A 23857-nucleotide genomic window follows, 5' to 3' on the forward strand; every position below is an offset into this window, starting at 1 on the left:
TTTGTTCTCTAATTTTTGTTCTCTAATCCCACATAAGGCTGACTGAAAGGAGGAAGCATATATTAATTTGCCTTATAAACTCTAGGTGCCCCAAATTAATTTTTCTTCTCTGCTGTTTTAATATTTAATTCTACAAGGAAGCATTTGCCCTTTTGTCTTCTGATCCCAATTTTTTTGGGTAAAAGCATTAACATTTCAGAATTTTATGATCTGATATTATGGTTCAAGCACTTGAAACAGGAGTGTCAGTTGTCAGAGACTAACAGGGAAGAGTTTAGGAATGGGATTAGGGCAGGCAACCATAGTCTTTCAAAGCATTGCCTCTCAAACTTCACTGAGCATGTGAATCACGTGGGGATTGTTCAACTGCAGATCATTTCAGCAGGTTATAGTGGCTGAAATTCTACATTTCTTTCTTTCTTTTTTTTTTTTTTTTGAGATGGCGTCTCGCTCTGTTGCCCAGGCTGGAGTGCAGTGACACGGTCTCCGCTCACTGCAAGCTCAGCCTCCCAGGTTCACGCCATTCTCCTGCCTCAGCCTCCTGAATAGCTGGGACTACAGGCACCCACCACCATGCCCGGCTAATTTTTTGTATTTTTAGTAGAGACGGGGTTTCACTGTGTTAGCCAGGATGGTCTCGATCCCCTGACATCATGATCTGCCTGCCTCGGCCTCCCAAATTGCTGGGATTACAGGCATGAGCCACCATGCCTGGCTGAAATTCTACATTTCTAATGAGTTCCCAGGTGATGTTCATTAGGTTGGTCTAAGGACCACTCTTCAAATAGCAAATATTTAAAGAATCAACACTAATGCACAAATTAAGAATTTTACTTTGAGAATCTTGTTAACCGAGGGTCATGCTGAATAAGAAAAGGTTATTGATTGATTTGCAATTTGATGTGTCAACTCTAAAGGATAGGTCCTAGCCAGTGCCTTTCTGCCTGCTGGTTGTTAAGGGGGGTGTGGATGCTTTCGTTTGGGGTTGACGTTTGGGGTTCTTTGTTTCTTCTATTTTAGCACTTTTGGGAGTGTGGAAGTCCATAATTTGCAACCAGAGAAGGTTCAGACACTAGAGGCCTGGGTGATACATGGTGGAAGAGAAGATTCCAGGTATATCTTACTACTTTGTACCCAAGAGTTATTTTATGAATCAGTCCACAAAAGAATCCACAGTCACAAGAACGCACGGGGAACAAATTGACTCAGGAAATGAAAGTACATGAATGTACATGAATCCCAACAGCCTCTTAACTTTATCTCCACAAAGCATATTTAACTGCTTGACACTTCAGCTCTCCTGCTGACCCAGGAGCTCTTAGAGGATTTACCTCTACTTTACCTCTTTATCCAAGGGCCTTGTCCAGGGCCTGCTACGAAAACAAAGAGACTCCAAAAATGTTTGTGAGATCTTGTAATTTTAATATTTTCTTCTTTCTTCCCCAGAGACTTATGCCAGGATCCCACCATAAAAGAGCTGGAATTGATTATAAGCAAAAGGAATATTCAATTTTCCTGCAAGAATATCTACAGGTAATTAATTTCTTCTTGAAGAAAAAAATGACTGTCTTGTCACCTGTAGAATTTCCTTTTTTCCTTAGCCTCCTCTGAGCTTGGAGGGCTGTGTGAATCTTTCTTGGGCCTTGATGATCATCACAGATGGCAACCTCTGGTGATCTCTGTCCCTCCTTCCAAGCCGAGTCCAGAAGGTATCCAAGCTAGTGGCCTTCACTTGGCTGCCTTTTTTCATCCGTCTCTATTGATCCCAAGAAGGACTTGCCTCTAAAGCTGACACAACCTTTGATGGCATATTTTTTCGTTCCCAGTGTGAGTGGCCCAGTCCAGGGTTCACTGGCCTACTAGGTTTCAGGGGAGCAAGGGAATGTTTTGCTAAGCCCTTTCTCCCAAGTTGTAAAATCCTTGTGACTTGACATCATTTTGCAAGTGAAGCTTCCTTAGTTGGATCTGAGTACAGATGCCTAACACATGACAAGGCGTCACACGGCAGTCTACCAAAATCTCTTTTTTAAATTAAAAAAAAAAGTATTTACAAAATTTTTCTAATAATTTGTGTTTATTAGAAAACAGTTTAAAATTACAGATAGATATATATTTTTTAAAGTCACCTATAATTCTAGTTTCAAAACTGAGACCCCTCACTCATTTTTAAGCAGTTGTGACCAATGGTGTAGGTAGGTACTCATTGGTAGAAGCATCTTTGGAGATTTTTCCACGTATAATAGCTTGGAACAAGATTGATGCAGAGAGGAAAAGCTGTTCAAAGGAGGTAGAAGCTGAGATGCTAGAATATTGTTCCTGTTTCCATGTCACTACCTTCTCTCACTAACCACATCAGAAAAGCAGAAGGATAGATTCTGGAGACTCTACGGATGGCTTTTGTTTCCCAAATGGACCTGAATTCCCCATCAGTCACCTTGCTTCTATCTGGAAACTGCCAGAAAAGGCCATGAGCATTCTACAGCAGTTAGACAGGAAAACAGAAAGAATGAATGAAGGAGCAACTGTAAAAGAAATCTTGCAGATATCTGACCAGTCTAAGCTGTTCAAAGATATGTTGCATGGAGAAAATAGAATAGTAGAAACCTAGACAAAGACTGGGAAATAAAGATGGTCTTATCCCCAATACTCTTTTACCTTTTTTGTCTTATGAAACATTAACCTTTTTCTCATAAATGACCAGAAGACCTTTATATTATAATTCGTCAACTCCCCTCATTTGTGTCTGCTTTAGGCTCCAAGTGAGCTCACTCATTCTCTATCTGGAAAGAAAATATGGGCATGGCTTCCATTTGGACTTGTACAGACAGTGGCCCATATGGGAACCAGGTGACACATCACAAGGGCAGGTTCTGACACCTCTTCCTTCCAGAAGCCCAGGGGTGCTGGCAGCTGCTTCTGAGGATCTCTCTCTTCCTTGGCTCATATTTAGCAAAATCAAATTTAAAGAACCCCACTCCTCGCTATCCACCATCCCCCTATTCATGTGCCAGCCACTCCTATTGGATCCTGTTGCTTTAGCTAATTTTTATGAAAATAATAGTCATTCACCTGTTAGGTACTTATCTAAGGTTTGTTTCAAAGCAAGTTTGGTCCCCTTGCTGAGGGTCTCCAGCTTTTTCCCAGACTCTGCCTCTGACCCTGGATTCAACACTCCCTCAGGAAGCTTCGGAAGACAGGAAAGCAAATTAGCCATAGAAGCTGTGGGGGTCCCTGGCCTTGGTTGCTGCTCCTGCTGTTTTTTTGACCATCAGGTGGCATGGATAGCTCCCCTCCCGACATGTCACTGCAGGAGAGGAGTTTATATGGATGCTAAGTGGTCTGTGCACCTTGTCGTCGCTAAAAAAGGGGCTTCCTCCATTAGCGAATTGGATGACAGATGTATCCTACGGTCTCTTGATTTCCTTTTTTGCTTTCTTGTCATAGACCTGACAAGTTTCTTCAGTGTGTGAAAAATCCTGAGGATTCATCTTGCACATCTGAGATCTGAGCCAGTCGCTGTGGTTGTTTTAGCTCCTTGACTCCTTGTGGTTTATGTCATCATACATGACTCAGCATACCTGCTGGTGCAGAGCTGAAGATTTTGGAGGGTCCTCCACAATAAGGTCAATGCCAGAGACGGAAGCCTTTTTCCCCAAAGTCTTAAAATAACTTATATCATCAGCATACCTTTATTGTGATCTATCAATAGTCAAGAAAAATTATTGTATAAGATTAGAATGAAAATTGTATATTAAGTTACTTCACTTTAATTCTCATGTGATCCTTTTATGTTATTTATATATTGGTAACATCCTTTCTATTGAAAAATCACCACACCAAACCTCTCTTATTAGAACAGGCAAGTGAAGAAAAGTGAATGCTCAAGTTTTTCAGAAAGCATTACATTTCCAAATGAATGACCTTGTTGCATGATGTATTTTTGTACCCTTCCTACAGATAGTCAAACTATAAACTTCATGGTCATGGGTCATGTTGGTGAAAATTATTCTGTAGGATATAAGCTACCCACGTACTTGGTGCTTTACCTCTAACCCTTCCAACAGTGCTGTGAGGTTGGTATTTCATTTTTTAGATGAGAAAATGGGAGCTCAAGAGGTTATATATTTAAGTTGGTGCAAAAGTAATTGCAAGTTTTGCCACTGAAAGGAATGGCAAAACCACAATTATTTTTGAACCAACCTAATAATTTACCATAAGTCCTACATTTAGTATCAAGCTAGAGACTGAATTTGAACTCAACTCTGTCCAACTCCAAAATTCAGGTGCTTTTTCCTTCTAGGCCTTTCATACCAAACTAATAGTAGTTGATATTCTCTTCCAACAAATGCATATTGGATTAAATTGACTAGAATGGAATCTGGAATATAGTTCTTCTGGATGGCTCCAAAACACATGTTTTTCTTCCCCTGTCTTCCTCCTCCTCTTCATGCTCAGTGTTTTATATATGTAGTATACAGTTAAAATATACTTGTTCCTGATACTGGCAGCTTATATTTTCTCTCTTTTTTCATGGATTAACCTTGCTTGAGGGCTTTAACAATTGTATTACTTTTTCAAAGAACTAAGCTTTAGCTTCATTGATTTTTTTCTATTTAATTGGGTTTTGCTCTTCTCTTTATCATTGGAAACATAGAAATGCTTTCTGATTTCTTTGGGTAGATTTACGTATTCAGCTTCTTGAGATGGAAGTTTAGATCACTGATCCTTCAGCTTGTTTTCTTTTTGTATACATAGATTTTAGGACGATACATTTTCCCTTGAGTTCTGCTTTAGCTGCAGCTCTTACATTTTGATATGCCTCTCTTTATCATCCTTCAGTTAAAAATATCTTTCAATTCATTGTTATATAAAAATATGTGCCTAGTTTTTAACATCTGGAGATTTTCTAGTTTTGAAAAAAACATAAGCCAGGCATGGTGGCTCACACCTGTATCCCCAGCACTTTGGGAGGCCGAGACGGGAGGATCGCCTGAGCTCAGGAGTTTTTACACCAGCCTGGGCATAACAGTGAGACATTATCTCCAAAAAAATTACCTGGGTATGGTGTTGTGCACCTGTAGTCCCAGCTACTCTGGAGACTGAGGTGGGAGGATTGTTTGAGCTTGGGAGGTTGAGGCTGCAGGGAGCTGTGATCACACCACTGCACTCTGGCCTGAGTGACAGATTGAGACCCTGTCTCAATAAAAGCAAAAATAAATAAACCATATGTGTTGAACAAAGAATGAATAAATTAATTTGAGACTTCTTCAGGGGATGACCACAATTTATTGAAAATAGCCTAAATGTTGGAGTCAGGCATTTCTGGGTTCATATTTTGACATCATGCTGTCATCTTGAACAAAATGCCTAACCTTTCTGAACTTCAGCTTCCTTGCCACTCAAATAAGGATTACAAAACTTACCCCTGTTAAAATGTGGTAAGTACTAAAGACAACAGCAAAAATTTAGTCCAGCACAGAGCTTCCTAAATAAGCAAGCACTCAACAGTGTTGGTTCCCTTCTTCCTCCCCTGCTTGACAATCCAGTTTCCCACAGGGGCCTTTGTAGCTGTAGCCACCATGGTCAGTCCAGGGATTCTTCACTAGCCCCTTCTCCCCTGGCAGACATCCTTGTGGGAGTTTAGTCTTGGCTCGACATGAGGATGGGGGTTTGGGACCAGTTCTGAGTGAGAGTCAGACTTGCCCCAAGTTGCCATTAGCTCCCCCTGCAGAATGTCTTCAGAATCGGGGCCCAGTCAGTCGCCTGGGTGACCTGCTGTTTTCCTCTTAAGACCCTTTCCACTTTGGTTGCTGCTTTCTGGACTCATCGAGTCCTTGCTCAACAGGATACCCCTTGAAGTGGCTGCCTGGGCCACATCCCCTTCCAAACAAGAAATCAAAATATTAGAAATCAATTTTTGAAATTTCCCCTAGGAAGACTCATTTGATTGTTCAAGTTCAGAGCCAGTGGAGACCTTAGGGGAGGGTGGTCACAAGGATTTTGCACAGTGCTTTAGAGGGTCCCAGGGAGCCACAGAGGTGGTGAGGGGCTGGGTGCTCTTTTCTCCGTGCATGACCTTGTGTGTCTATCTTCATTACCACAATGCCTCATCTCTACCTCCTTTCCCCCTGTAGTTCCAACGTGGGTATCTTTGCCATCTCTGGCCCGAAGGACTTTCTGACCTACAAGTATAAATACCCCCTCACAATATGTATTACTTTTCCTATAAGTGACTTCTCTGCTGGATTACTGGTTGCTCATACACCTCATATTTTACTCGTAAATCTACTACTACCTGTCTGCCTACTCCATTCTCATTTGCTGTAGAAAATTCTCTTACCATCCCAACTTTCACCCACCATCATGCTTACCCAAAGGCTGTGGGAATGACCTGGGCCCTAATGCCCCTTTTCTAAATTCCTAAGGCTCACCATTTTCCTATTGTAATGGTTCTCGACCTTATAATGTTTGAGGCACCTTTTCAAATATAGCCCTTTGATTTCAGACTGAATACTTGAAAGGACACACACACACATATGTAAGTGCATATGACTGCATACACCCACACACACACACGTGCCTGTATACAGTCATATGATACATACACAAACACACGCACACAAGCCTGCATACATCATATGCCAACAGTGGGGATATGTTCTGAGAAATGCATCATTAGATGATTTTGTCATTGTGTGAACATCATAGAGTGTACTTACACTAACCTAGATGGTATAACCTACTACACACCCAGGCTACATGGTATCACCTATTCCTCCTAGGCTACAAACCTGTACAGCGTGTGACTGTACTAAATACTGCGGGCAATTTTAACCTGATGGTAAATGTTTGTGTATCTAAACATATCTAAACATAGAAAAGGTACAGTAAACATGCAGTATTATAATCTCATGAGACCGTCATCATATATGTGGTCCACTGTTTGGGCCATCATTGGCTGAAAAGTGGTTATGCGACACATGACTGTATATATACTTTCCTGTTACAAAACAGTGTCTCTCAATCCACAGTAATTGCAGCATCCAGTAGGTCTTCCTTTAGCCCTGAGTCACCATTTGTGTCAACGTGTTTAGTGCCATGTCCACGTCTCTCATGTAACTGGCAGAGCTGTCAAATATTTTGGCAAAACACATTGTTTCTTTGGCTTTGCCTTGGCAACTTTCTGTGCCTTTTGTAGCTCTTGTTTGGAAGAAGCTCAACCCATGTCTGCACACTGTGATACAAGGGGGACAGCGTCGACATCGACTTACTTCTTGGTGCCTTATTCCTCCTTAGAACAATTCCTAAATCTGTAACTTAAGTTTCTCAGGAAGATTCCATACTGCACAGAAAACTGCTTTTATGGGTTTCTAAAAGGCAAGTTGTTATATGTGCTGGACGGTTTTTAAGTATGACATAAAAATCGTATAAAGTAAAATATTAAAATACACCTAGAATACTGTATAACTTTAAGTCATTTTATCAACACATTGCTAATCCAGATATTTTCCCGCAGTTTTTCTTTGAATAACAGGGCAATTAATTTACTTTTACTACGAAGAGTCATCATTTTAATATGTATTTTAAGCAATCCACCAAGAACTCAGTAGGCAGCTGAGAGGTGCTGCCCAGAGAAGTGGTGATTGGCTTGGCCTTAGCTCACACACACAAAGCACAACAGGCTTTCAACTATCCCCTAACAGGGCATTTATTCCTTTTTTTTTTTTTTGTGAGACGTTGTCTCACTGTCGCCCAGGCTGGAGTGCGGTGGCGCGATCTCGGCTCACTGCAGGCTCCACCCCCTGGGGTTCACGCCATTCTCCTGCCTCAGCCTCCCAAGTAGCTGGGACTACAGGCGCCCGCCATCTCGCCCGGCTAATTTTTTGTATTTTTAGTAGAGACGGGGTTTCACCGTGTTAGCCAGGATAGGGCATTTATTCTTGAACTTGATTCAGAGAGGCACACGTTACCATTCTCTAATCAGAATGCAAGTAGCACAAGGCAGTGGAAACTATGGAATTCGGAGGCAGGTGATGCATTGGGCGAGTTTATTAACATCTGTGACTCTCTAGTTTGAAATTTATTTGTAACAGACAAAAATGAATTAAACAAACAATAAAAGTATAATAAAGAACTGTGCTGAATAATTCTTTTAAAAGGAGTTGTCTCCGGGCTTGAAAGAATTAAGGGACATGTTCAGTGGGTGGCACACTGCTGAAGACAACAGGACTTCCTACCTACCACACTACACGATTGAGTGAGTTAGGTAGCTGGGGAAAGGATGGGTCACTGTCCTGGTGTGTCTCAATGGTGGAATAAGCAGGAATAGATGCCAACAAGAGTCCACTGCTACTGTCTACAAAGACCTGAAACTCCTTACTCACACCTCTTTATTCTTCAACACATTAAAGAAGAATGTTGTTTGCTTTTCAGTAGGAGTCTCACATTCGAGAATCACGTGATTCTCGAATCTTTTATTCTCTATTAAGAAGACTCACCTTGAGACCTCACAGGATTTAACATAATGAAAACAAAATGTGTGATTATTTTTTTTAAAAAAACTTTTAAGTTCAGGCATACAGGTGCAGGCTTGTTACACAGGTGAACTTGTGTCCTGGGGGTTTGTTGTACAGATTATTTCATCACCCAGGTATTAAGCCCAGTACCCATTAGTTATTTTTCCTGATCCTCCCCCTCCTCACACCCTCCACGCTCCAATAAGCCCCAATGTTTGTTGTTTCTCACTATGTGTCCCAAGTGTTCTCATCATTTAGCGCCCACGTATAAGTGAGAACATGAGGTATTTGGTTTTCTGTTCCTGCATTAGTTTGTTAAGGATAACAGCCTTCAGCCCCATCCATGTCCCTGCAAAGGACGATCTTGTGTGTGATTCTTAATAAGTGACATAAACATGAAACAACACTTAAAGACTTGATGCAAAAGACCTGGCAGGGTGGCTCGTGCCTGTAATCCCAACATTTTGGGAGGTTGAGAAGGGAGGATTGCCTGAGCCCAGGAGTTCGAGACCAGCCTGGGCAACATAATGAGATCTCATCTCTGAAAAAAACTAAACAAAAATTAACCAGGCATGGTGGCATGTTCCTGTAGTCCCAACTACTTGAGAGGCTGAGGTGAGAGGATTGCTTGAGCCCAGGAGATCAAGGCTACAGTGAGCTGAGATTGTGCCACTGCACTCCAGCCTGGACAATAGAAATTTAGTTGCTGTCTCAAAACAAACAAACAAAACAAAAAACAAAAAAACTCGATGCAAATGCCAACCTGCAGAAAAGAGAAAACCAATGTTTATTGTACAAGGTACTTCACACATTGTATCAGCCTGTGCTCTCAGCTGCAACAACAGAACACCACTCTGGCTGTGTATTAGGGTTCTCTAGAGGGACAGAGCTAAAGATAGATATATGAAAGGGAGTTTATTAAGATGTATTGATTTGCATGATCACAAGGTGAAGTCCCACAATAGGCCGTCTGCAAGCTGAGGAGCAAGGAAACCAGTCCGAGTCCCAAAATCTCAAAAGTAGGGAAGCCAGCAGTGCAGCCTTCAGTCTGTGGCCAAGGCCTGAGAGCCCCTGACAATCCACTGGTGTAAGTCCATGGGTCCAAAAGCTGAAGAACTTGGAATCCGATGTTCGGGGGCAGGAAGCATCCATCATGGGAGAAAGATGGAAGCCAGAAGTCTCAGCCAGTCTAGTCCTCCCACGTTCTTCTGCCTGCTTTTATCCTAGCTGCACTGATAGCTGATTAGATGGTGCTCACCTAGATTGAGGGTGGGTCTGCCTCTCCGAGTCCACTGACTCAAATGTTAATCTCCCTTGGCAACACCCTCACAAACACACCCAGGAACAATACTTTGCATCCTTCAGTCCAATCAAGTTGACACTCAATATTAACCATCACATGCTGAAAGTGAATTTTCTAAAATCTGTCAAGAGCTTATGGATTGTCTAGGAGGGCGAGAAAATAGTTTGGAAGCCACTTAGCCAAGAACAACACTCCAGATTACTCTACTGGCTTGTCAGGTAGAAAAGTTGCCGCTTGCCCTGTGGACACTTGGCTGTCGCTCTATCACTGCCAGAACACAGACATGGCTATTTCTGGGAACAGAAGTAATGAAAGAGAATGGTGGATGGTGCATGGCACCTGCTTTCCTTCCTCACCAGCCACAGATTCACGGTTGCACAGATATGTTCAGTGTGTGGGGCCTGATGCAGATAAAATGCTTAGGACAGAGCTCAGTTTCTCTGTCTGTAAAATGGGAGTGATAAGACTGTCTATCATTTTGGGTTGTTTTGAGCATTAAGTAAGGTGATACGTGCAAAATTCTTAGGATAATGCTTAATACATATGAAGAACTGTATCCATGTTAGGATTTTTATTTTTTTATTTTTATTTTATTTTATTTTTGAGCCTGTTTTTATTCTGGAGGAAATTCCTTGACAAGCCTACCTAGTTTAGATGCTGAGACCCTGAGACCTAGGGGACAATGGAGAAGAGGGTAGAGAATGGCTCTCTTGCCAACCAACAGGATCAGCTATAGTCTCTCACAAGCTTTGAATCATTCTAGATGATTAGAACTTTCCCACCTAAGAGATAAATGGGCCAGATACCTTTCACTAAGAGCTGGCCCATCCCAAGCTGGAGGTTGACAAAAATGCAGCAATAGACTCCACTGCTCCCAAATCTAAGAAGTTCACATGTATAAATTTCATCCTTCAAGCTGATCAAGAGTTCAACAGCCTCCCTTAGCATTGCCAGTTCAAGCCCCTGCTCTCCTGACCAGGTACTTACTGCTCTGATGATGATTAAGGCACGCAGCCTTCCTTGGTGCAATGAAGCCAGAAGACAAGATGTGCTGGGAGTAGAAATCTTCTTCCTGTGGAATCAGTGAACTGAAAGAACATTGAGAAAGCAGGAGAGCTAAGAAGAAATGGGACAGCTATCTCTGACCTTCTGCACAAGAACAAATCTCCCGTTGTGAATAATATTTAATAATTGGTTCAGTTTTCCCAGCCTTGCCTTCCAGGGAATTTTCCTGCACTGGTAGAATAATCAGATAAAGCTGGAGGGAAAGATGCCCTGTGGGAGCTGCTGCTAAGTCCCAGATTCTTCTTAGACGCTCAGAATTCGATGACTTTGGCGCTGGGCCACAGAAGTCATGAGCTTCTCCAGGCACAGCTTGTTTGGCCTGGTGATGTGAGAGGAAGGAAGCAAGGTGGGATCTCATCAGGTGTCCTTCCTGCTGTCAGCCTTTTAGAACACGGGTGACTCTGTGCTATCAGATGGGATTATTTTTAAAATGTGTTTTTTTGTTTTTGTTTTTGTTTTGAGATGGAGTCTCACTCTGTAGCCAGGCTGGAGGACAGTGGCGTGATCTCGGCTCACTGCAACCTCCGCCTCCCAGGTTCCAGCGATTCTCCTGCCTCAGCCTCCTGAGTAGCTAGGACTACAGGCATGCACCATCACGTCCAGCTAATTTTTGTATTTTTAGTAGAGACAAGGTTTCACCATGTTGGCCAGGATGGTCTCCATCTCCTGACCTTGTGATCCGCCCCCCTCAGCCTCCCAAAATACTGGGATTATAGGCGTGAGCCACCGCGCCCGGCCTGTTGTTTTCTAAGTGTCACTCATTACCATGAACATGTCAAATACTTCCACAGTAAAAGTAACAAAATAGACATTTCTGTAATAATTTATTACAGAATCATGAAAGAACCATGGAACACGATGGTGGCACATCAGTGGCTCATCTCCTTTACTTGACAAGTGAAGATACTAAGTCCTTCTGGAGTTGTGGAAGGTGTGTGCTGAGTTGTGAGCAATAGTTTAGGAGTCAAGGTTTTCTCTTTCCATGTCTTTCTTTCCTATCAAAAAGCCTAAGAATCCACAAACAGGTGTGGTGGAGATTGCTAACTGTTGCCTAGTATCTGTTCTTTTCTTCTTTTTTTAAAAAAAATAAACAGTATTTCCCCATCTGCCATTTTTAATCAGGGCATGACTTCACGGCTAGAGAACAGATCCCAGCTCTGCAGCTGGCTCTGGCCAATAAGGTGTGAATGGAGATGATTAATGCAATTGACTAGTCACCTTAAAAACAGCCACTTGCTCTAAATTTTCATTTTTTTTTTTATTATACTTTAAGTTCTAGGATACATGTGGGTAACGTGCAGGTTTGTTACATATGTATACATGTGCCATGTTGATATGCTGCACCCATTAACTCGTCATTTACATTAGGTATTTCTCCTAATGCTATCCCTCCCTCCCTCCCTCCCCCCACCCCATGACAGGCCCCAGTGTGTGATGTTCCCCACCCTGTGTCCATGTGTTCTCATTGTTCGATTCCCACCTATAAGTGAGAACATGCGGTTTTTGGTTTTCTGTCCTTGTGATAGTTTGCTCAGAATGATGGTTTCCAGCTTCATCCATGTCCCTACAAAGGACATGAACTCGTCCTTTTTTATGGCTGCATAGTATTCCATGGTGTATATGTGCCACATTTTCTTGATCCAGTCTATTATCAATGGACTAAATTTTCACTTTTATCTACTTTACTTTGCTGAAAAACAATGAAATTTCAGCAGCAGCCTTGGACTTAGAAAATGGAAGCCATAAGCAGAGGGTACCAAACTCTAGAGAAAGATACTTCTCTCTTCCTCTCTTCCTCTGATCTAGTTTCACCCAGAATCTCATTTCCATGATGGCTAGACCTGGTCTTTTTCTTCATTGCTTTATCCTCAATCCCAGACACATAGCAGAAACTCAGTCAGTATTTGCTGTCAGAGCTTTTGTCTCCATAATGCCTTCTTTAATCCTCACCTCTGTAGCTCAGTTTCTTTGTCCAGACTTGGCTTTGCTGGCCACTTTAGCCTCACTATTAAATAATTGACCTACTGATTATTTGATCACCAGTATTAGTTGATCCTTTTCTAGGTGCAAGGTGCTGATGATAGAGTATTGACAGAAACAGACATGGGCTACTGCCGTGGAGCAGATGGCCCACTCCCTGTGTATTCAAGGGGGAATCTCTACTTCAGCCTGAACTTGGTTAAAGTCATTTCCCCCATACCCCCTTCCAGCTGCCCACTGTGTTGTCTGGAAAACTCTGGTCTTTTAGGAGGACTGAGAATGAGATGGTTAGGACTGTCAATGACACAAACATGCCCCATGAGCACAAAGTACAATTTGGGGTGATGTGAGAGGGATGATGAAAGCTTCCCCAAACAGGGGAGATTGAGAGTTTTCCTTTAAAATGTTTTTATTTTTAACCAAGTTACCATTTCTTTGATGTAAGCAATACAGATAATAAAAAATAAAGACAAAATCATTGAAATATATCAGTGCTATACTTTCTACTCATTGATAATCTTACCACCCAGGGGTAACCACTGATAACATCTTATGTATATATTGTACAGTTTTCATATGAATCATATTTTTCATAGAAAAACAATCCTAAAATTCATATGGAACAAAAAAAGAGAACTAAATAGCCAAAGCAATCCTGAGCGAAAAGAACAAAGCTGGAGGCATCACACTACTTCACTTCAAAATATATTACAAGGCTTATAGTAACCAAAACAACATGGTGGTATGGCTCACGCCTGTAATCCCATCACTTTGGGAGGCCGAGGTGGGTGGATCACGAGGTCAAGATATCAAGACCATCCTTGCCAACATGGTGAAACCCCATCTCTACTAAACATACAAAAATTAGCTGGGTGTGGCGGCGCAGGCCTGTAGTCCCACCTACTTGGGAGGCTGAGGCAGGAGAATCACTCAAACCTGGGAGGCAGAGGTTGCAGTGAGCCGAGACGGCACCACTGCACTCCAGCCTGGTGACAGAGCGAGACTCTCTCTCAAAAACAAAAACAGAAACAAAAAACCAACACATAGACCAATAGAACAGAATAGATAACCCAGAAAGTAATACACATATTTATAGCCAACTGATTTTCACCAAAACTCCAAGAACATACATTGGAGAAAGGACACCCTCTTCCATAAATGGTGCTGGGAAAATTGGACATTCATATGCAGAAAAATAAAACTGTACTTCCATCTCTCATCATATACCAAAAATTCACTCAAGATGCATTAATACTTAAACACAAAACCCTAAGCTATAAAACTACTTGAAGAAAACATAGGGAAAACACTTCAAGACATTGATCTAGGCAAAGATTTTATGGCTAAGACCTCAAAAGCATAGGCAACAAAAGCAAAAATGGACACATGGGACTATATTAGAATACAAAGCTTCAGCACAGAAAATAATCAACAGAGTAAAGAGACAACCTGTCAAATGGGAGAAAATACTTGTGAACTATTCATCTGATAAGGGACTAATATTCAGAATATACGAGGCACTCACAACTCAACAGTAAACAAACAAACCAACCCACAATTAATCCCATTTAAAAGTGGGTAAAGGACAGGAAGAGACATTTCTCAAAAAAATACATACAAATGGCCAACAGGTATTTGAAAAAATGTTCATCACTAATTATCAAAATGCAAATCAAAACCACAATGAGGTATTATCTTACCTCAGAATGGGTATTATTAAAAAAGACAAACATTAACAGATGCTGATGAGGATGTGGAGAAAAGGAAACTCTTATACACTGTTGGTGGGAATGTAAATTAGTACAGTCACTATAGAAAACAGTATGGAGAGTTTTCAAAAAGCTAAAAATGGAACTATCATATGACCCGGCAATCCCACAACTGCATATTTATCCAAAGGAAAATAAATCAGTATATCAAAAGACACTTGCACCCTTATGTTTATTGTAGTGCTGTTCACAATAGCAAAGATATGAATTAACAAATTATCCATTAATAAATGGATGAAGAAAATGGGTGTATATACACAATGGAGTACTATCTGGTCATGGAAAAGAAGGAAATCATGTCACTTTCAGAACATGAATGAAACTGGAGGTCATCATGCTAAGTGAGATAAGCCAGACATAGAAAGACAAATATTGTATATTCTCCCTCATATGTGGGAGCTTAAACAGTTGATGTCATGGAGGTAGAGAGTAGAATGATACCAAAGGATAAGGGGGTGTGTGTGTGTGTGTGTGTGGTGGAGGGGATGAAGAGAGGTTGCTGAATGGGTACAAACATACAGTTACATAGAAGGAATCAGTTCTAATATTTCATAACAGAGTAGGGTAGCTATAAGTAACAACAACGTATTGTATCTTTCAAAATAACTAGAAGAGAGAACTTGAAATGTTCCCAACACATATAAATGATAAATACTTGAGGCAATGGATACCCTAAGAACTCTGACTTGATAATTATACATTCAATGCACATAAAATATCACATGTATCTCATAAATGTGTACAAATATGTATCAATAAATTTAAAAATTATATTTTTATATCAACCACATATGCACATGCTAAGAAACATTTTCAAAAAGATTTTAGAATTTCTGACATCAGGCTGTATCTTAGAATCAATGTATTTACAAAACAACATATGACAGTTTAAGTGGAAGCATCCTTTTTCTTAGTAATGAATAATTAATAGTCTATCTTATACTTGATGACATCTTAGATCTAATGAAATAGGTTCATATGTTTAGAGAAATGCTATCTCACCCTACAGTGACTAGCTTTTTTCTAACTAATATGTTGTGAATATCTTTCTAAGTCAATAAATAGAGCTCTGCGTTGTTATTTTTCATTGGCAAAGAATATTGTTGTACCATAATTTATTCATCCCCTAATTTGGTACAAGTATTTTATTTTCATTTTTTATAAAAACCATGGTTGGGATGGCTGTGCACGTGTGGGGGCAGGGATTATATGAAGACTGTACTTTCTACTCAGTTTTTTGTGAATCTAAAACTACTCGAAAAAATAACATTTATTAAAAAGAAAAACAAGCCATTATAAACAATGCAAGTCCAACAAGTCACAAGTCACGTGGCCAACCTCATATTCAAGAGGTAGAGAAATAAACTTTACCTTGTGATTGGGAAACTACCAATTAACATTGCAAAGGAATGTGTATACATAAGAACAGATGTGATATGGTTTGCTGTGTCCCCACCCAAATCTCATCTTGAATTGTAGTTCCCATAATCCCCACATGTGGTAGGAGGAACCTGATGGAAGGTAATTGAATCATGGGGGTGGTTACCCTTATGCTCTTCTCATGATAGTGAGTTCTCACAAGATCTGATGGTTTTATAAGGGGCTTTTCCCCCTTTGCTCGGCACTTCTCCTTTTTGATGCCCTGTGAAGAAGGATGTGTTTGCTTCTCCTTCTGCCATGATTGTAAGTTTCCTTAAGCCTCCACAGCTATGCGGAACTGTGAGTCAATTAAACCTCTTTCCTTTATAAATCTCCCGGTCCCAGGTAAGTCTTTCTCAGCAGCGTGAGAACAGACTAATACAACATGGAATTTGTGGAAACTGTTTTTACAATCAACAACACTGGGAAGATTTTAAACATGGAAGAGACGTGATCAGATCTGCATTATAGAAACAGTACCCTGGTGATTCTATACAGAATTAATGGGAAAGTAGCTTCACTGGACACAGAGAGGCTGTGAAGAAGCTCTTTCCACAACCCTCCCAGGCAGTGGGAGTCCAAGGAAAATGTGTGAATAAGAATCTGAAAGGTAACAGCCAGAGGGGTAGAAGGAAAGCCACTTATGAAAAGTGAGGGGAGAGGAAAGGTTCATAGATGATTGAAATGTCAGAAATTATAAAGAAAACCTTCGGCAGAAAGGTAGCTCTTGAAATTGGCAACAGGGAGGTTAATGACATCCTTTCTGGAATACTCTGAGAGTTGGGGGTGGTTGAGGAATTTAGAAGTTTAATGAATTAAAGGATTTCAGAATGCGCTAAATCTACATAGAAAGACTCAAGAGGTGCAAGGCTGCTTGTGGTTCCCCTCGACTGAGGAAGGTTAGTATTGCAAATCCTCACAGTGGCTGTGTGCTTTCACATGCAGGTGACCAGAACAAGGTGGACAAACAGACTCCACTGCAGATGACGGAACCTGAAGAAAGAACATGTCTCACCCAGGGAGCATTTTCCAATAAGAAATTCCCTGTTTTTATCCTTAAGCAGTGAGTAGAAAGGTAACGAATAGGATCAGTGGTGACTACTCGGGGAAAGGTGTAGCCCTGCTCATCCTTCCACTCTCAAACCATCTTTCCCTCTTGCCCGCAGCCACAGCTTCCTCCATGCCTGCTCTTCCACCACCCTCAGCACACACTGCTTTCTGGCTGGCACACTCTTGTCTGGCAGTAAAATTTAGTGGTTGAATGAGGCTCTGGGCTGAATTACTGAGCTTGAATTCTATTGCGACTCTTGAGTTCCAATTTGAGAGACAACGAGTAAGAATGAGAACAGGGCCTTCATGGAGCTCCTGTTCTGGACTAGACTGTGAGGATTCCAGCTCTTTCTCCCTTTGGCTGTAAGCTTTTTTGTGCTTCACTTTTCTCATCTGTAAAATGGGAATTACAGCAGTAACTTCCTTTGTTGGGTTGCTGTGAGGGCTGAATAAGAATTAGTAAAACCTAGGCTTATCTCCAAGGGGCAGGAAATCTGCAATCACAGTTAGTTAAATCTGATAGATGTTTACATCTCTTTCATGTAAAAGCCCAAAGGCCAATTGTCTGGGGCCTGTAGGACAGCTCTGCTCTGTAAGATCCTCAGAGTCCTGGCTACCTTCCTTATCACTAAAAATCATCCTTTAATTTTCGTGGTCCAAGATGGCTCTCCAGTCATATAACCAATGCTCCAAGTAATGGAAGGGAGGAAAAGCATGACAAAGAACCGAAGAGTAACTAACTTTGCACTGTCTTTTAAGGAAGTTTCCAGAAAGCAGCCATAGGACACCTGTAGTAATACCTCATTGACTAGAAATTAGTCATGTGACTTTATCAGTCAGAGAAGAGGTAAGAAAATGAAAGTTTTATTCTGTCCAGCCATCAACCACCTAAAAATGCTATTCCTTTAGATGAAGGTAAGAATGAGTGTTGGAGAGACAGCTACTTTGCTGAGACACATGTTTACCATTTAGTTCTTGGCACACAGTAAGTGTATAACCAATGTCCATTACCATCATCATTATCATCATTATCCATCTACACACACTTGCTCATATGAAGACCATGTGGCTTCCTCAGAAGAAAGTCTCTTAGCTCTAAAGTTCCTGGGATTTCACTGTTTAGGTTCACAATTATTGTGTTTGAAAGGCTAGGCGTATTCTCCAGGACATCCCTCCTAAGGCTTCTCCCAAGTGTTTAAAAATTATCTGAAGAAGATAGATAAAATTGTGTTATTTCTGTAAATTAAGACATACACTCTTTAAAATGCTTTGGGATGGAAATATTTGTGGTCTTTTTGGTTTAAAATACAGTCTAGTCTCCTAATTGAATAGAAAGATCAGTACAGAGTTTAAAAAAATACCTGATGGGAAGATATTTTACCTGAATAAATTATGTATGAAAGAAAAAAAAAAGTTGGTAGAATGAAATGGAAAGCTGCATAAATAATAGAGTGTTTGAAAATGGGATTTTCCTCTTAACTCAAGTAAGACATTCTGTTCATGAACTATCACCAAATTGGGAGTGTGCATGTACGTTCTGAATCAGAAACTTCAAAGGGAATATGAACCTTCAGAGCTGGCCGGGTGCGGTGGCTCACGCCTGTAATCCCAGCACTTCGGGAGGCCAAGGTGGGCGGATCACCTGAGGTCAGGAGTTCGAGACCAGCCTGACCAATATGGAGAAACCCCGTCTCTACTAAAAATACAAAATTAGCTGGGTGTGGTGGCACATGCCTGTAATCCCAGCTACTTGGGAGGCTGGGGCAGGAGAATCCCTTTGAACCCAGGAGGCGGAGGTTGCAGTGAGCCGAGATCGCACCACTGCGCTCCAGCCTGGGCAACAAAAGCGAAACTCCGAAAAAAAAGAAAAAAGAAAAAAAAAACAGGCAGTCTTTAAGGATTTTTTATTGAAGAATTCCAAATGTGTAAAAGTTTTTTAAACACACTAATTTATATTTAAAGAAACCGACCAACTCATCAGAAATAATCTCAACAAATGGGAAAATTCAGTTAATACTATTGAAACACTACTAAGATGATTCCAGGAAACGTGGTTTATACAATACAATAAAACGTCTTATGTGCTGTAGGATAAGAAAACTGACTGCTTTTTGGTGTTTAAAGTGGTATAATAATTAACTGTATTTAATTCTGTTCTTTTCATAAATTCATGACTAAATAAATATTAATATACCAAATAATAAATGAATATATCTTCTCTTTCAATGTTTCTTAAAGAGATTTTTATTTGTTTTGTTTTTTTCCGAGAGGTTTTTTATTCACAAGTGGAACAACAACCTATCCAAAGGGAACCGATGATCTATTGGTTCTTAGTGCTAACAATGAGTTTAGGATGGCAGCAACCGTTATATCTAAAATACGCAACAGATAAAATTCTCAGAAGATCCATGCAAAAAGCTCTACTATGCAGATGACCACAGAAATGTAACATTTGACACTTTTACTGGCAATGTCAATGAGACTCCAGATGTTCCCAAACTCTGCTACTCTACTTGACCCTCATTTTTGCCTTTGTATTTTGCTTTTCCAATTTTGCTAATGACACAAACATGATTCAAATCCTTAAAGTATTAATTATAGTCAAGGACATATCCTACAACAAATTGGTCTGGAATTTCACATCCATCTCTGTCTGGTCTGTACCCAAAAGTTCTGGTGCATATCCATCTGGCAATGTTAATCATCTTTGGATTATACTGCTTGGTCAAGGAAAGCCAGGTTTGCATTGTTTTGTCAGGGTAAATTGTATCTTTTTCAATCAAGACATTCTTCTCATTCCCATCGAGATTGAGGATAGTGAAAATAAAGTAATTTTTTTAAAAAGATATTCTTTCCAGTTAAAGTTGTAAAATCATCTTCCTGAATTACTTTTCTGCCCTGAATTGACTGGCCATTACAGTAACTGTTTGATCTGATAAAATCTGCAGTCGTAGAATGGATATGTCCTTATTTCTGCTAAGTGCTTTGCTATTCAGCAAATCAGCAAAGAATTTATGGTCTCTTGGCATGTGCAGAGGGCTGCAATCTGATTGCCTCCTACCTCCACAGAATTTCAAGAACAAGCCATTTTGTCCCATCTGTGATTAATCCATGAGGAATAAATATCTTTTCTAAATCCTCAAAATAATGATTAGATATAGAAAACCAGCTGGGCGTGGTGGCTCATGCCTGTAATCCTAGCACTTGGGAGGCTGAGGTGGGAGGATCACCCAAGGTCAGGAGTTCAAAACCATCCTGGCCAACATGGTGAAACCCTGTCTCTACTAAAAATACAAAAATTAGCCAGGTTTGGTGGTGGGCACCTGTAATCCCAGCTGCTCAGGAGGTTGAGGCAGGAGAATTGCTTGAACCCAGGAGGCAGAGGTTGCAATGAGCCGAGATCGTGCCACTACACTCCACCCTCGTCAATAGAGTGAGACCTGTCCTAAAAAAAAAAGAAAACCAATCTAGGTCATAACCATGATGTGGAGCTGTGGGCCACCATGATAAAACTGGCTAAAAGGAGGAGCATGAAAGGGTACCTTTAACTAGGTGTTTGAAATTCCCATGTTTTAAACACTGGTTGGATGACCAGACCGTCTCACAGCAGCCCATGTAACCCCTTGACTAGAGTTGTCTGGTGGAAGGAGCACTGGCCTTGAATAGAAATGGCCTACTTGTCCCAGTTTGCACCCCCAGAACTGTCCCGGTTTTAGCACTGAAAGTCTCACATCTGGGAAACCCTCAGGGTTTCAGGCAAGTGGGATGACTTGTCATCCTTACTTGGAGTCAGAGCCATAACCTAGTTGTGGGACTTCGAGCACATCACTTCGTTTCTCAGAGTTTGTTTCCTCATGCATAAAATAGAAAAAGTGGCACCTCTGTCCCAGGCCTATGGTGGAGATCTCATGTGAAAATGGTGCCTGGGACTCAGGAGGAGCTCAAGAACTCATGGTTAAATTTACATTTATTATTGGCTTCTGGTATCAAGGCAATAATCCCTCCCAGTGACTGTAATGGTCTGCTACTCAGTGAAATGGGATCCTCCACCCCTCAGGTATTTGTTAACTCAAGGACGCATTTTCCTTAATTAACAAAAGAAAATTCTGAGCCTTGGTAGATTAAGCTATGACCCAAGCTGAGCCCTGACATCTGATTATGCTGGTAAATGTATCTTGTGTTTGGTTTCAAGGCTGTAGAGTATCTTTGAGTTTTCGAAGTATTCAATGTCATATCAGGGAGATTTATAAGACAAATCATTAATGTTTAATTTCATTTGCAGAAAACCATGTTTTTGAGTTATAACATGGGTGTCACCTGATTTCCTTGAAAATCAGGAGAAGCAAGGCCAAGTTTCAACTTGAAAAAGGGATCTAGGCTTTTCCATTTTCTGTGTTATTAAAGCACTGACCTGGGCTCATGAAAGACATATAACCTGGAAGCTCGTTACTAGATGTCCTGCAAATATTACAGATTGATATGGAAGGGCAATTGGTCAGTTTTTCTGCATGGTGTTTTAAAATTTCATTTCTTTGCTGAGGACTAATGATTATTTTTCAGCAAAAGCCAGGCAGGAGGAGGCAGCAAGTATTGCTGAGCAAGTGAGCCAAGTGAATGGGGTTTGGATATAAGAGCATTCTGGAAAGTTAGGAATGCCACACAAAGGCAAGCTCTTATCTGATTTCTTCAAATCCAAGAAGCCCATTCATTTTATATGATCCCATTTCAAAAACTGGGAGTGTCTTAAAATTGATGTGATTATTTTCTGTTTTTTTTTTCTTCTGAAAAACTTTTATTGATGACACATCTGGCAATGAAAGGTCACTTACAGTAGAGGAAATATGTTATTCTAAATTCTGATATCCTACTGCTTCCCACAGTCCGGGGTGCTCAGAAAACATGGTGAGGACTGTAGACCTAGCTTCAAATCCCAGCTCTTGTGTTTATGATCAAGAACCACACGGAAGTTACATTGTGTCTAAACCTCCGAGAGCTCACATGTAAAATGGAATTAATAATGACATTTACTTCATAGAGATGTTGTGGATATTAAATGGCCTGGTATACTTATTGCAATTAATGCAATATCTGACATGGGGGAAGGATGCAATAAATAGTCATTATTATTAGGAGAAATTAGAAAAACACTACATAAGATGTAAAGAAATGTTATGGTGGTTTCTAGTTTTGTTTCTATATTATCCAAGGTTCCTGGTCATACAGGGCATATTTTTCCAGTGACAAGAGGCTTGGATTTATATATTTAATAAATATAATAATATAATATATTTATATTGTATTTATATATTATATAATACATATATATTATATATATAATATATATAACATAATATAATATATTATATTTATATATATTATATATATAAGATATATAAAAATATACATACATACATGGAGGGTTGGTGCAGTGAGGATGCAGTGTGCTGAGATTGCACCACTGTACTCCAGCCTGGTGACAGAGCGAGACTGTCTCAAAAAAAAAAAAATGTTGAAAACAGTTCTCAAGCACTGAGTCTGCCTCTGGGTGGGGCCATAGGACCGGTTGAGTCATGAATCCTGGGTCTGGATGGAGTCCGTTGGTGCCCAGAATGAAAAAGTCTGACAAACACCTCAAAAGACCAATCTTAAGTTCTACAATAGTGATGTTATCTATAGAAGAAATTGGGGAAGTCATAAATCTTGTGCCCTCTGGCTTTATGACTCCAGAGCAGCAAGAGATTAAAAAAGGTAAGACAGGGAACAACGTCTGGTTATCATTTAGCTACATCTACATTTTAGGAGGATCCATGTCCCTCTTATAATCCTAATCTTGTGGATCCTCCTCTTACGTTTGGGAACACCCTACTCTGTCTATGGAGTAGCTGTTCTTTCACCACTTTATTTTCTTAATAAATTTGCTTTTGCTTTGCACTGTAGACTCGCCCTGAGTTCTTTCTTGTGCGGGATCCAAGGACCCTCTCTTGGAGTCTGGATCAGGACCTCTTTCCTGTAACAGTTTGGTAACCATGAAGTGAATGACTGAGAAGGTAAGAGGCCTGCTCTAGGTTGAAGGTCCTCTCCTTTGGCCTTGCTCCAAGCAGAGGCTCCTTCTCTTTGTTGTCTTTTTTAAATGAGATCAAAGTGCTCATCTTCAAATGATAAGATGCATACATTCACCAATTAGACAATACCAGACTGACAAGAAAGACATGATTTCTAGAAGCCCGGGGAAAATTCTAGTTCCCCTTGGAGTGTGCCCTGGAAACTACCTAGGCTTCCCCTACCCACATTTACATTTTTGTTTCTTAATTTTGTTCTCACTGTAGCCCTTTAACAAATATTTATGAAACTTACTAATCAATCACTTTAGCAAGAGTTTCCATTTTCCATTCCTGGTTGTCCCCATGCTAAATATTGTGAGTTGTCACTTAGCAACAGAAAAATAACCACTCTTTGATAACACTAATGGGAATAATTGACATTTTCTTGGTGATTCTCTGGATGTTTAGGATGATAAAAGATCCCAAAGGCTGTGTCATACCTCAGCAACTGAGTCCAAGTGCACATTTGGATGGTTCTCACAGCGCAAAGCAGAGTGTGTATTTGGTAGGTTTCCAGTTAATTTGATTAATTAACTAGCCAACACAGAAATCTGGCTTTTAAGCAAGTCCTCCAACCAAGTGTTTACTAATTTTAAAGGTGATATTGTATTCTCCATCTGCTTTACTTCTTTGTCTATTTCTCAACCAGAAATA

General features: G+C 40.5%; 1 protein-coding gene and 1 long non-coding RNA gene across 2 annotated transcripts in view; one reads left to right on the top strand and one right to left on the bottom strand.

Annotated features, from left to right (window-relative positions):
• The window catches only part of CD38 (CD38 molecule), a 62387-nt gene extending 58362 nt beyond the window's left edge, over nt 1–4025 (top strand). Inside the window, exons 6-8 of the mRNA XM_019026042.4 lie at nt 1021–1113; nt 1447–1533; nt 3445–4025. Coding sequence (XP_018881587.1) covers nt 1021–1113; nt 1447–1533; nt 3445–3508 — 244 coding nt within the window. The 3' untranslated portion in view covers nt 3509–4025. The remainder of the gene's footprint in view (nt 1–1020; nt 1114–1446; nt 1534–3444) is intronic.
• LOC134758299 (uncharacterized) overlaps nt 1–23857 on the bottom strand; it is a 57506-nt gene that overhangs the window by 32461 nt on the left and 1188 nt on the right. The gene's annotated exons all lie outside the window — the stretch shown is intronic.

This window comes from Gorilla gorilla, chromosome 3, assembly GCF_029281585.2.
Source record: "Gorilla gorilla gorilla isolate KB3781 chromosome 3, NHGRI_mGorGor1-v2.1_pri, whole genome shotgun sequence".
Classification (NCBI taxonomy): Eukaryota; Metazoa; Chordata; class Mammalia; order Primates; family Hominidae; genus Gorilla; species Gorilla gorilla.